At 45.8% G+C, this 13,463-nt stretch overlaps 1 protein-coding gene across 1 annotated transcript in view; it reads left to right on the plus strand.

Moving 5' to 3' along the window:
- The window catches only part of LOC148031708 (uncharacterized), a 192,586-nt gene that overhangs the window by 52,006 nt on the left and 127,117 nt on the right, over positions 1-13,463 (plus strand). Inside the window, exon 2 of the mRNA XM_087685277.1 lies at positions 3,560-3,687. Within this exon, the coding sequence (XP_087541403.1) occupies positions 3,560-3,687 (128 nt within the window). The remainder of the gene's footprint in view (positions 1-3,559; positions 3,688-13,463) is intronic.

Below are 13,463 nucleotides of genomic sequence, written 5' to 3' on the forward strand. Positions count from 1 at the left end.
AGTGGCCTATCAGGCACTAGCAAAGATGATTGGTAGGCGACTACGCCCTGTGCTTCCAGACATCATCCATGACACACAGACAGGCTTTGTGCAAGATAGGAGCATCCTAGACAATGTATTTATCTTCTTTGAGGCGACAGAGTGGGCTGAGCACAATGGGTAGAGACTGACCGTACTACTCTTGAATTTCGAGAAAGCTTATGATAGGGTGGACTAGGATTTTCTATAGGGCACCATGGTGAGGTTGGGTTTCCCCCAGGCTTGGATTCGCGGGGTCTCTACACTTTAGAGATCGGCCACGAGCAGGACTCTCATAGGTGGAAGGCGAGGGGAGGAATTTCTGCTGGAGAGATCGGTCCAACAGGGCTACTCCCTAGCCCTGTACCTGTTCCTACTCTTTGCAGAGGTGATGTCTCACTTCCTCAGGTCACGTGTGAGCGGATTACGCGGCCTCTGACTTCTAGTGAGAGAGGAGAGTGAGTTGTTAGACTCGAGTATGTAGATGATACAGCACACTACATAGAGGACGGTGAGTTGATGTTGGAGAGAGTGAGGTTGGCTCTTGAGGTGTTTTGTTGTGCAGCGGGAGTAAAAATCAACGGGCAAAAGTCAGTTGGTTTCCTCACAGATGCGGACTCTAGCACGGAGTGGGGCGTCCACCTGGGATTTAGATGGGTGAGCAGAGGGAAGACCGTCGAGTACCTAGGGTTCCAGGTGGGACTCGACATCATTGCTGCCGAGCAGTTTCTTCCTGTCCTGGATTCTATTCGGAGGAAGTTGACCTACTGAAGCACGGCTTGTCTCTCACTAGCTGGCCTAGCCTTGGTGGTTAACCAGGTCCTCCTAGCAACGGCCTGGTACATCACCTCGTGTTGGTGCGTCTCCTCCTCCTACGTAGTGCAGCTTCGCTGCCTAGTGTGGAACTTCCTTTGGTCAGGGTCAAACGGCTTGAGGGATTCTAGGGCTAAGGTGGTGTGGGCAACCATCATACGGCATCGGTCAGAGGGAGGGCTTGGGATCATAGACCCAGAGTATCGGAGTATGGCTCTATTGGGCAAGCTAGTTGTTCGCAGCCTCACACCAGGCAGGTAGACCTGAAAGGTCTTATTGCAGGAGGGTCTTCAAGATTGTAGACCAAGGCTTGGCGGTGAGTGGAGGCTGTCTCTGAGATGGGTCTTCAGGTGAGCCTAGATCAACCTTCCCTAGATCACCTTTCCTACGCAACTTGCTCCGTATGTGGCAGGGCCTCCGTAAGGCCCTAATCTAGAGCTCCCGAGGTTGCTAGGAGGAGATAGACCGTCGGCTGGTGATCTGGAAACCCCAAGTGAGAGATTGGGAAGGGGCACAGATTGGTGAGCGTCCCCACATCTAGTGGGTTGGTTGGCAGGCTGGCACGGCTTGTACCATTAGGACACGGCGGGAGGTGAACATGATGGTGGACGAGGATCTGTGAGTATCAGGCTGCCAGAGAGGAGTGGAGTTGAGGAGAAGGGAGATAGACACAACAATACCTCAGGAGTGGCTTGCCCCCCTGATACAAGAGCCGATAGAGCCGGGGGAGGTATGGGCCGCTAGGTTTTCACCAGTAGGCATCCCCCTACAGGTGGCAAGTAGAGTGGGCGGTGCTCCACCTGGGACCCTTTTCACCATATAGGAGGGGGGGTGTTTGGCTCTTGATAGAGGGCAGCAGGATGAGGGGACATCTGTCTTTTATGGAAGAGGATCCGGGTAATTGGCCTTCAGGGGAAGGCATGGTGGCTGGACCCTTTTGTCTTTTGGTAGGAGCTCAGGGAGCGGTGCCTTTGGATCTGGGAGAGCGGGCCACTTGATGAGCTGGAGTGGGATCCGAGAGAGTGGCAATGGCTTGCCACCGCGGTCGCCAAGAAGCCATTGAGGTTCCTGTAGTACACTGCCAGGATCGGTAGACACTTACTGATGCAAGAGGATATGGATTGGGCGCCATCATGTAGTAGGCACTGGGCAGAGTATAGCATCACGGAGCCTTTCCGATGGACCTTCTGGCGTCACCTATGGGATAGATGGAGGCCGGGGAGGGTATCGTATTTTTTATGGTGGTGGCAGATAGAGGCTTGGCGGTGGGAAGCTGGCTTGCCCAGATGCAAAAGGAGGGAGGTTGTAAGCGTTGCACACAGTAGCCTCTAGAAACCCCAAAGCACTGCCTTTGGTCATGTTAGGCGGCGTAGCTTGATGGAGAGGAGTATGCCGCATTGTTCGCCGTATAGCTTCTAGCCTTGGATGTATCTCATGGGGAGCTTTCTGCTGGCAGGAGGTCAGCCTGGGCCGTCACCTTCTATATGAGGCCGGGATGCAGGACATGATATTCATTATTGAGATAGGGTCGTGCACAGTGGTCGGTTTGGAGGCTTTATCCATCCGCCAAGTACTGGAGCCCACGGTAGGCTGTTCTGAGGTATGGGAGATCATAGGGAGTCTTACTGGCTAGCATATTTGGAAGGCGAGGTGTCAGGAGGCTTTCGGCGGAGAGAGACTTTCTACACAGGCGACCTTAGCAAAGCTTTGGGCTTCCATCATCCACTCCCTCCGCGGCTGATGGGATCGGGTGCAGGGCGAGTCTAGGGCTCGTCAGGAGCTCTGATGTCATTTCATGTGCACTTGGGGTGGCTTGGACCTGTTTTTCGTGATGTAGACAGGCAGCCCTAGATGGTGATACACCCCCCTCCATGGGTTCTTGCCCCCATCCCCCCAGACCTCCTTGAGAGGCTTGTATACATGATGTTTTTGTGACCTTCATCAGCTCCAGCTAGTTTGTTGAGCATGAGCACTCCGTTGTTTTTTTGAGTAATATAATCAGCCACATTTTACTTGAATTTAAAAAAAAAAAACTAGAATGTGTCTTCAGGCATGTGTTTGGGAGCAGCATGGATCTATTCATCAATGAGAGGCAGCTGATGTGTGCTCTTGGAGGTCCTTCAAGCTGATAACATCTCTTTGTTGAAAGCTTTCAGGGCAACTAGGTTCTTGCTAAGTACAACCAGAAAAAGGTTAAAGGCTTTTAATTAGGTCTATCTCCAATCATCTTAGTTTATTGACAGCCAGTTAATTGAGCATCTGATCAGTGGGGAGGTGAGTGTTAACTTTGACTTAAACTAGTTTTTAAAAGCTGTAGTAGCTGCAAAGTATTTCTGAGGTTTGATTAGCAAGTTTTTTGAGGTGGAAATGTAATAGCTTTAGTTTCAAACTGCTGGTGCGTTTCGTGATATATGGCATTTCTTGCTCTTCTATTGTGTTGTAGATTAGTTAGGCTGAAGGAACTCTCAGAAAACCTGCAGAATCGAAACTGATCTGGTAGAAATAATTATGAACATGACAACAAATAAGCCTCTAGAGTGTTATCAGTTTTCTGTGTAAATGCAGTATGTACTGACATTATGCATGTAAGAGCTGTTCTGCTTCTTTTGTCCTTGAGGGTATTCTACTTTTCTACCTCCCTTTCGCATTTGGCTGTAATACCAGGATCTTGAAGTACTTGTTTTACACTTCAGCCTGTTTTCACTTCTGCCTCTCTTTCATGTCCCAGCCAAAACGGCGGGATTTTTGCTTGCTTGTAGGCTATTATGCCAAGCGTGGTGACAAGCACAATGCTCGAGCAACATTTGAGGCGATGCGTGGGGTGGGGATTGAACCAAGCTCCTATGCATTCACCAGGTAATTTAAGTACTGGCCCGGCTAAATTTTCTTCTGTGGGTCTGTTACAGTGGCAAATACTTAGAGAATGCCTCGTGCAGGTAGGAGAAGTTGACCAGGTGGAATATAGATGCAGTATATACAGAGCCTGGTTCAGATGAACATTCGTGATCATCATGGTTTTTAGTGCATCTGATACTTGTGTGCAGTTCACCAATGGTGTGCTTGCAAATGTAAGAGTGTGTAGGCATGATAAGCATGCATGCTTTTCTGATTGATTATATTAAGGTGTGGCTGTACTTTTCTTTAGAAATATTGGTTTAGTATACAGAAGCCGGCTATGGTGGTACAGTCCAGATCAGGCTACTATGTGTACTGTCTATGGTAGCATGACTGTTGACGTTGATAGGATTGCTGCAAAGATTGACATGGTTGTGGAGATCGAGATTGTTGCGAAGACCAGAGTGATCAAGCCTCGATCGTGGTTTGGACTATTGATTGGGCTAAAAGAAAAATGGGGGCCGGGGGCGATCCTTCCATTGAATTCATAGTTGATTAGACAATGCTTTGAGACCGACTCCACTCTCCTGGTGCTGAAAACAGCAACAAACAGAAAGAAAAAAAGAAAAACGGGGGGGGGGGGGGGGGGGGGGGGGGGGCGTGGGATCCTTCCATTGAATCCATAGTTGATTAGACAATGCTTTGTTGAGACTGACTCAACTCTTGAGCTTGGTCTTTCCTCTTTATGAGCTCCCATGACTTTGTTCTTGTCCATGTCAAGAGAATTCATATGTAGCAATTTTTCAAAGACTTGGCTTGCATCTCCCTATCAGGTTCGGACCTTTGGCATCACATGATCCTCAAGATGCGATTATGGCCTTGCTGACCATTAAGGACCAGTTCAGCAAGATGGAGGAGATTTGGGATGATTTTGCATCCATTGAACAAGAACGTTTATTTAGAGGATATGGCTGTGACTTTGTTGTCTCATCTCCCGTCCCCCTAATTTGACATCTTCTATGATAGTCTTCTGACCTCTAGGGTTCGCGATATCATCTTGTGGGAAGAACTTGTGCTAATGATTTTGGAGTAGGATGCCTGGCATTAGAAGATAGTTATAGGTTATGCATAGACAGCCAATTGTGCTTTTGCGGTTGATACATTCTCAGGTGGCAACCAAAAGCGAAAGAAAGGTAAGCATTTGAAGAAAGAACAAGATAACGCAAGTGTCGCAAATCGGGATAGAGATGGGGGATGAGGAATTGAGAGGAGTTGCCCTGATTTGTGACCATATACTCACATGGAATGGAACGTGGGATCAAAAGAAGCTACAGTCCATCCAAAAATGATCATCACTTGTGACTACATTCTCTATGAGGTGGATGACGCCGCCCTTGCTTCTTCTCTAGAGAAGCCTATTTGCCATCAATATTAGATACAAGATCTCAACAACAGAGGCGTCTTAGTCATGATTGATAACAATTCTTTAGTGCCTATTTGAAATGTGGGCATGATTCCAAGTCTTCTTGAGAAACACAATTCATAAAGTAAAGCTCTATATGTTCGTCATGTGGGCATGAATCATCTATCTTTTCATGGTCTTACATGGATGGGGGACCCACATGGTCTAACTCAAGAGGCAGCTATGGTGAATGATATTGCTATAGGTGTTTTGTGATTTGACACATAGGAGGTTGGGCTGTACAAGCTCATATCCCTTGATGCTTGTGAAGAAGAGTGTGGAGGCATTGCTAGGGTTTGCATTGAGGAAACACAGTGTATGACCACGACAGAAGCACAATGAGACAAACACAGACAGACAAAGCAAAACTCAAACCTCAAACACAGAAACTCAAACACAAACAGAAGAAGGGATAGAAAGAACACAACTCTGAAGTGAATGAATGCTGTAAATGAATGTAAGAGTATACAGTGTGCCCAAGGGCAGAGCAGTGTGTGGATATAGTGATCCGGGAGTCCCGTGTGGAAGGGCTCTCGCTTAATGTGCACCGGAGACGGATCGCAAGTGATGTGATCACTAGTCGGAGTGATGGAGTGAGAGAAACACCAAACGTTGATCACTAGAGTGTGAGAAGACTTAGGCAATTGCAGAGGATGATGCCTAATGATGTGGGCGAAGTAGAAAAATGTAGTAGTAGAACGGCGTAGTAAAACACCACAGTAAAATGCCACAATCAAACGGCACAATAGAATGTTGTAGTAAATTGAGGTGATGGTAGTAGTCACAAAGGCTAGACCGCCATGTGGTGGGAGACTGATAGCTGAGATATGCACACAAGGGTGAGAAGGGAAGCTTGTCTATTTATATGTGGAGTACAATCTCTGGTCGCATAGTGGTCGATGAGATGACTCCAACGTTTCGATGCAAGAGGAAAGTGCTATAGCTGAGAGTGAAACTTAGGAAGCAAACCCTGCATCAGCTTGACATTGGTTGTGGCATTGCGAGCTCTCTATAGACTGTTGCAATTAGGGTGGGCTAGGTGAGGGTTAGGCATAGGCTCAAGACCAACAAGGTCCCAAAGACCTTGAGACTCAAGCACTTATTGCATATAGTTTGACCAAGTAGTGAAATTCCATCCGTTGAAACGAGTCTTGTCTATGAAGGCATTCTTGGCTGATGCAACAGGAGTGGTAGCGCTTGGATAATGTGGATAGGGTGGATATTGTGATGGCTCCCATGTGGAAAAGGTGTGCCTGCATGAGGAAAGGTAGAGGAAACTGTGTTAAAGAGGGTGGAATTCCCTGTAATGAAGTCCCATAGTGCAGAATGGCTTGTGGAAAAGGGTAGGTGAGAGTGTTAAGAGGTGGAATGCCCCCTAACGAGGCACCGTGATGTGAATATGGAATAGAGAATGAGAATGTGCTAGGAATGCCCCCTAACGAGGGTGATATGGCTTCAAGAGAAGAGGGTGGGATGGGAGGGAGAGAAGAAGAGTAATTGACTTGCTCAAATAAAATAGAAGATGTAGCTATACCTAATGATGAATGTTTGCTTCTTGAGCCCCCTCTATTAAGATTTACATACATTTGACCATCCTGATCCTGCATACCAAAAGGCAAAACAGGAGAGGGTTTTGATTCGAATGACTTAGAAGTGTTGTAGGAACTTGACATAGGGTCTGGCCAAGATGATGAAGATGGATCTCCAGTCGTCCCAAATGTCGTATTGCCTCCATGATTAGAAAGGTGGCCAGCCTCACCAACCGGTCCGGAAGGAGTAGTAAAATTGGAAGAAGGGATGTCTTTAGGTCCATATTTGTTGCGTAGGTACTCCTCGAACTCCTCTGTGAGGTTAATAAAATTTGGAATATGTGGCATGGGTGTAAACATAGAGGGTGATGGTAAGGGTGAATATAGAGTGTCATCTTCCTTGCTGAGTTCATAATACCTCCTTAGGGCCTCCAGTGATGGAGAAGCTTGATAAGACATCATGGGGTCATGAGAAGAAGGTGTCTGTAACATTATGATTCGTTTACGAGTCGTATTGTGTGCCTCGTGTAAAGACTAGCAATCCACAATATCCACAAGATACTATTTATAGGAGCACCAACTCTAATACCATGTGAAGCAGAGTGTGGAGGCACTGCTAGGGTTTGCATTGAGGAAACACAGTGTACGACCACGAAAGAAACACAATGAGACAAACATGGATACAAAAATCAAAACTCAAATCTCAAGCACACAAACTCAAACACAAATAGAAGAAGGGATAGAAAGAACACAACTTTGAAGTGAATAAATGGTGTAAATGAAAATAAGAGTATACAATGTGCCCAAGGGTAGAGCAGTGTGTTGGAGAGTGATGTCCACCGGAGATAGATCCCAAGTGCTGTGACCACGAGTCGGAGTGACGAAGTGAGAGAAATACCAAACGTTGATCACCAGAGCGTGAGAAGATTGAGGCAATTGTAGAGGATGATGCCTGATGATGTGGGCGAAGTAGCAAAACGTAGCAGTAGAATGCTGGAGTAAAATGCCGTAGTAGAATGCCGCAGTAAAATGAGGTGATGGCAGTAGTTGTGAAGGATGGACCACCACGTGGTGGGAGACTGATGGCTGAGATCTGCACACAAGGGTAAGAAACCTGCACGGAAGAGATGAGACTGAATGGGGGCAATTATCTATTTATAGATGAGGATGGACCCTTCCAAATTAGGGTTTCATTGAACTTTCAAACCGCTCCCCATTTTAGGGTTTTCATTAATTAATCTTGTTTTGGGGCTGTTTAAGTGGCTAATCAGCATGGAATGCATTTCTTAGCTCAACAATGCTTTGTCTTCTTCAGCAGTCCAACTACTATGGCATATTGGTTATGGGCACCTAAACTTTGCCTCCATTAGATAGATGTCTTGGAAAGGCTTTAGTAAGGGTTTGATAGACTTTCCTTCCAAACTTCCTTTAGCTGTTTGAGGTGCAAAAAACATTGGGTGCCCATGCCCAAGGTGTCCACTCAGAGGGCATCTACTCCCTTGCTAGTTCGTGCAAATTTATGGAGCCTGTAACCGGCCTGTTCACTGGAAAGGGCGGTAGTGCACAACCAAAATACATAAATGCTTTCACCCAATTTACAGTCGTCCACTTTACCTGAACTTAAAGACACAGAAATAAGAAGAAATGCAGGAATCTAGAATGCTCCTGTTGCCACACAGATACCCTGTTGGCCCCTAAGTCAGGCGCCCCTTGCGGTATTTCTTTATTTTTAAAAAGAGAGAGTACAATGGGCTGTCTTTCACCTATTCTGGGTGAAATTTGACAGCATAGCAGTACAATTACTGACCCAAATCAAGTTGACTAGGAGGGGAAACTCTGCCCAAGATTGAATCTTCTGGCTGGAGTGCAGAATTGACCATTTCAGCCTGCTGTATTTACTGGTTCAGACCTGTTCTGAAACCTGTTTACAACTCTTACTGTTTCCTGTACTATTCAGCCCACTGTAATTACTGGTTCAGACCTGTTCTGACACCTGTTTTCAGCTCATATTGTTCCCTGCGCTGTCCTGCATCATCTATGCCAAGTGCCCCTTGATTCTGACATCAATTGGGCTCTGAAATACCCTCTGAACAGTCCAGAATCAGTTCTGGTTTAGTGCTGTTTCAGGCACTTTCTTGGTGAGGTTAACATCCTCACCTGTCCCTGCTGCGACAACATACAACTGCTCCAGTTCCTGGAGAGAGGAGGCTCTTGCCTCATGCAAAAACAACATATTCCACACAGCTGTACTTGAATCAAAAGAAAGGCCCTTGATTCTGCAGCATAACCATACGGTTAGGGAGAGAGAGAGAGAGTAGGGAGCAAGCCCAGCCCTTTGTGCATCATAGACAAGGTAGACCAGCTCTCAAGAGCTCTCCATGTGCAGCAATCCATCTCCCTTTCACCAAAAATGAGCCCCCCATGCATTGAAACTCGTTTTTGTGCTGCCCTCTCTCTCTCTTTTGGGAATTTATGCCCAAATTGTGACACATGGCATACATGTAACAATTTTCCTATTTCAACCTTCCGGTTTAAAATTCTCCATGCTCGGTGCAGAATTTGACCTCGGCACAGACCAGAGGATTAATCCTCGTACAAAAATGAAGATAATGACGTGAACAGATTCTGAGGTCCAAAAATAGTAACTCCCTAAATTTTAGGAGTTGCTTCCATTGCATCCCCACTAGTCTTCTGACCATCTTTGTAGACTATGGCTATATCCAAAGCTGTAATGTAGCTCAACTGAAAGTGAATTTCCACTGATGACCCCACATGGACTAATCTCTTGAAGATTTGTCCATCTTCACTTTGAACTAGTCTCTTCCAGGCTAGTTCTTCAACACACTTGTCCATATACACTTTCACAAGTCTCTTCCAGGCTTGTCAATCTACAATGCCATCAGTCTCTTCCAGACTTGTACTGGACCTTAACTGTCCAGTCTTGACTCATTAGACATTCCTGTCCGTTTCACATACTGGCCATGCAACTCAGGCATTTAGATTTCAAGAGGGATCCTTCCAAAAAGAAAAACCAAATAAAATGTGTAATAAAGAAATCAACAAAAAGGTACTAGTTGTCATAGTCTTGTGACAGAGCCCCACATGTGTAACTTCATTGGGAAAAGGAAAGTATGTACTGCTGTTCGTTGATGACTTTTCAAGATCTATATGGGCCTACTTTTGAAGTCAAAATTAGAGGTGAATTCCCAATTCTTTGACTGGAAAACCTTTGTTGAAAATGGTCTTCCTTTATGTTCAAGTAGTTCTACGTGAACTTGGATAAGAGTTTGCCTCTAGGGGGTTTAACATGGTTTATAGGCAGCATAACAGACGCATTGAGTTTGCCAACACAAACACATTGTTGGAGAATGGTGTTGTGGAGTGATAGAACTAGATTGTGTTGGAGATGGTCCGTTCTATGTTTGACCATCGAGGGTTATTCCATACCCTTTGGGCTGAAGTACTATCTACAACAGTTCATATACACAACAAGTCTCCAATTGTTGCCTTGAAAGATATATCTCAAATGAGGTTTTCTTTGGACAAAAGCCCTTTGTTGCTCATTTCCGCATCTTAGTTAGGTAACTAAAGGATATGGGCGTTGTAATCCTGATTTTGGCAAATTGGTGGTGAGCCGAGATGTTGGGGCCTTTGATGAGTCCCTTAGCAGTTGTGTGTCACGCACAATCATCTCCTGCGTGTGAGCCTTAGTGTGAGCTAGACGGGGACATTAGGAGCTTTGATTTTCAGTCTATCATATGTTTTGAAGGAGGCAGCTCTAGAGCATGCATTTCTTTTTAAGTCGGTTTTAGGTTTGTTCACACTAGCTGCTTAGTTTCTAGCCTTTGGATTTATTTTTAGTGAGTTGGGACTGTGTTCACACCAGCCATGATGGGATGACCAGCATTTCTGATGGTGACAACATTTTTCTGGATTATTTTATTCATGCTCTGGAGTCTGCAGTTGGCCAGCATATTTACAGCCTTCAAGAGCAAGTCAGCCAAATTTGGCTGTCTTTTGGCTATTTGGCCATTCATAGGTTCATCATCTGCAAGTTTGAGCACATTCCGATGTACATGTGTCAAAGTATAGCGAGTGTGGAAGCGTATGACGGAACTGAAGAAGAATGAACATGGCGAGAAGAGCGAGCGAGAAAGAGACAACAGAATGCAGAAATCTGCAGTGAATGAACAGTGAATAAAGGGAGAAGATCTGTGCAATGGGCTGTCAAATGTATCCGTTGGAGCTCTCTCACCTGCACACACCTAATCTGAATGATGTGTAACACCAGGCAGCCTCTAAATAGGTCAAAGAAAAACGATAAAATAATGCAGCTTAGCCAGTTGGTCAGTAAAAACTGGCTAAAAACTGGCCGACTGTAGTAAACCAGTCCACCTGCAGTAAAATAATAATAAAACAATACAACTAAAATTCTGCTTGTCATGTGTGATACTGTTCGCACTGCCCAGAAATGCTGCAATCAGCCGGTGATTGCATAAATCTGTCCAACCTGGTCCGGAAATGCATAAATCTGCCCTAAAATGATTGTACATTGCTTGTGCAGGTTGAGGGGATGACCAAATCTCTAACATAACTTTTTAGATCCTGGATGTGGCATAAGACTCATGGGATATGGAGTGTTGTCAAAGAATGGCTCGAGGAAGAGCCTTTGTGAACAAGTCAGCCAATTTATCCTTTGTCTTGCAATACACCTTGTAATAAGTTATGCTTGACAGGTACTAGGTGGTACCTCATAGTGAGATTTGAGTCTAGACCAATTTATTGGGCACTAATGTTGGTGGTAACTTTAGAGGCTAGGTATTAAGTAATTAATTAATGTTGGTCTAAGTATCAATAATTACTCGGTTTGAGGGCTGTTTCAGCTAGGCAACATCATATTCGAGGTGTTCCATCAGTGGAGAGAGCTCTCATGGCTATCTAGACAGGGCATGAAGTGATTTCTTCCATTTTCTCGCAATAGATGTCTGAACTTTCTCTTGTTTTAGCATTCTCTCTCATCCTCTAGCCATCTCTCAATTTATCTCAACAAAATCGAATCATTTGAGTCATCAGAGGTGGAGATTTTGGATAATCTTTGATGTAAATCCTAATTTACAGTAGAAATTAGGGTTTGACAGTTGCCTTGGGATGCGTGTTGAGAATTGAAGGCCTAGGATTTGAATTCCAATAGCTGAAATTGAAGAATTTCAGGGAGATTCAAGAGAGAGCTAGCCAATTTTAGTTTGAGGCTAAATTTGTCTTGCAAGGAGAGAAGTGAAGGCTAATTCCTTGAGGAGGAAGGCTGGTTTCATGGTTAGCAATGGTCAATAATGTTTTGATGATGATGTTTTTTGGAAAATTCCATTGTAGTATGTTTTGCTTTGGCACACTGCAACACAATTGAGGATGATCGCAAGGATTTCAAGGGGGAGGTCTGTCATGGGGAAGCAAAATTTCAATGCTTTGCTTAGTGTTTGATTGAAAGTTAATCAAATTTGCAAAGGTGACTTGCACATGTGAGGTGCAACTTAATTGTTTCGTCATGTGGGACTTAGGACTCTGAGATATCAGTTGGTGCCAAAGGCAATGTAGGCCATCTCATGGGCTACACGTTCATGCCCTTTGATCCATGATTCGGGCTTGCTAGGCATTTAAATTGTCATCAAATGTTGTTGTTGCTAGGTTAGGGTTTCATTTAGGGTTCCTTATGACGGTTAAGCTGTTAGGGTTTAATTTTACTATAAAAAGACACTTTGTGCCTCATTAGCACACAAGTATGGCATTATTCACAGTAGCTATCAGTTCATCAAGGGAAGCTCCTACCAATGCGCTGCTGCTCCGTCACCTTCGGCCATCCAACCAGCGTGCCCCTCGCCACTGTTTCGTGGCGCGCTCCTGCTCCACCTTCCATCGCGTCTATCCTCTCCCGCCTTCTGCTGTGTCTATCTCTGTCGCCTACTCCCTTGCCTTCTGCTCTGATACGTGTAATGGAAACATCTGGTCAGACGCCGGTGCATTCTGTGAGTGCCCCCCCAGTCAAACACCTTGCGTGTCGTCCCCTCTAAGGAACAGCTCTTAGCCGTCCGTGTCGTAGAGTTGGAGCTTAAAGAAAGAACAATCTTTGGGCAGATAGTAGGTCACTCCCCATCCAGGGCCCAGCTTTGGGATTGGCTTCACTCCACGCTGCGCATTGGCACTATGATGATAGTGGAGGCGGTTCTAATGGGTCGAGATCTTCATGGTTCGACTTACCTCAGCTGACGTAGCTCGTGAGTTACTGGCCAGTTCACCCTATGCTTCCACGAAGGGGGTCATCCATATGGTCCCTTGGTACAGTGGCTTCACAGTGGATGCATTTGCGCTCCACAACAAGTTCCTTAGACACCCGGTTACACTTCTCTTCCTCGGACTGGCGATAGAGTATCGCCAGTTGGTGGAGACTTTGGACAGGTGTTCGATATTGTACTTCCTACCTCTTTCGTGGACGCAGTGACAGCGGCAAGAGTCCCAAAGGTACGGGTGGCAGTGAAAGAGACCGAGAATATTTCACAGTTCCTAGAGATTGAGGTAGGCGGACATTCCTTCAGGCAACAGGTCATTGTGACTAGGCAGCCAGGGCAGTGCCTGCAATGTTGTGACTTTGGGCACTAGGCAGCAGAGTGCACGCGCTTTGGAGCTAGGGTGGCTTCGCCGACAGGCCCATTGGTGGAAGCGGATGGTTCACGTGAGTGTAGAGACGACAGAGAGGGAGAAGGTAGGGGGGCAGCAGGTAGCTCCACAGCCACGGCAAGGAGCAAGAGGATGAG

This window comes from Lygodium microphyllum, chromosome 9 (genome assembly GCF_053477565.2).
Source record: "Lygodium microphyllum isolate KBCC chromosome 9, Lygodium_microphyllum_v1.1.10, whole genome shotgun sequence".
Lineage (NCBI taxonomy): Eukaryota > Viridiplantae > Streptophyta > Polypodiopsida > Schizaeales > Lygodiaceae > Lygodium > Lygodium microphyllum.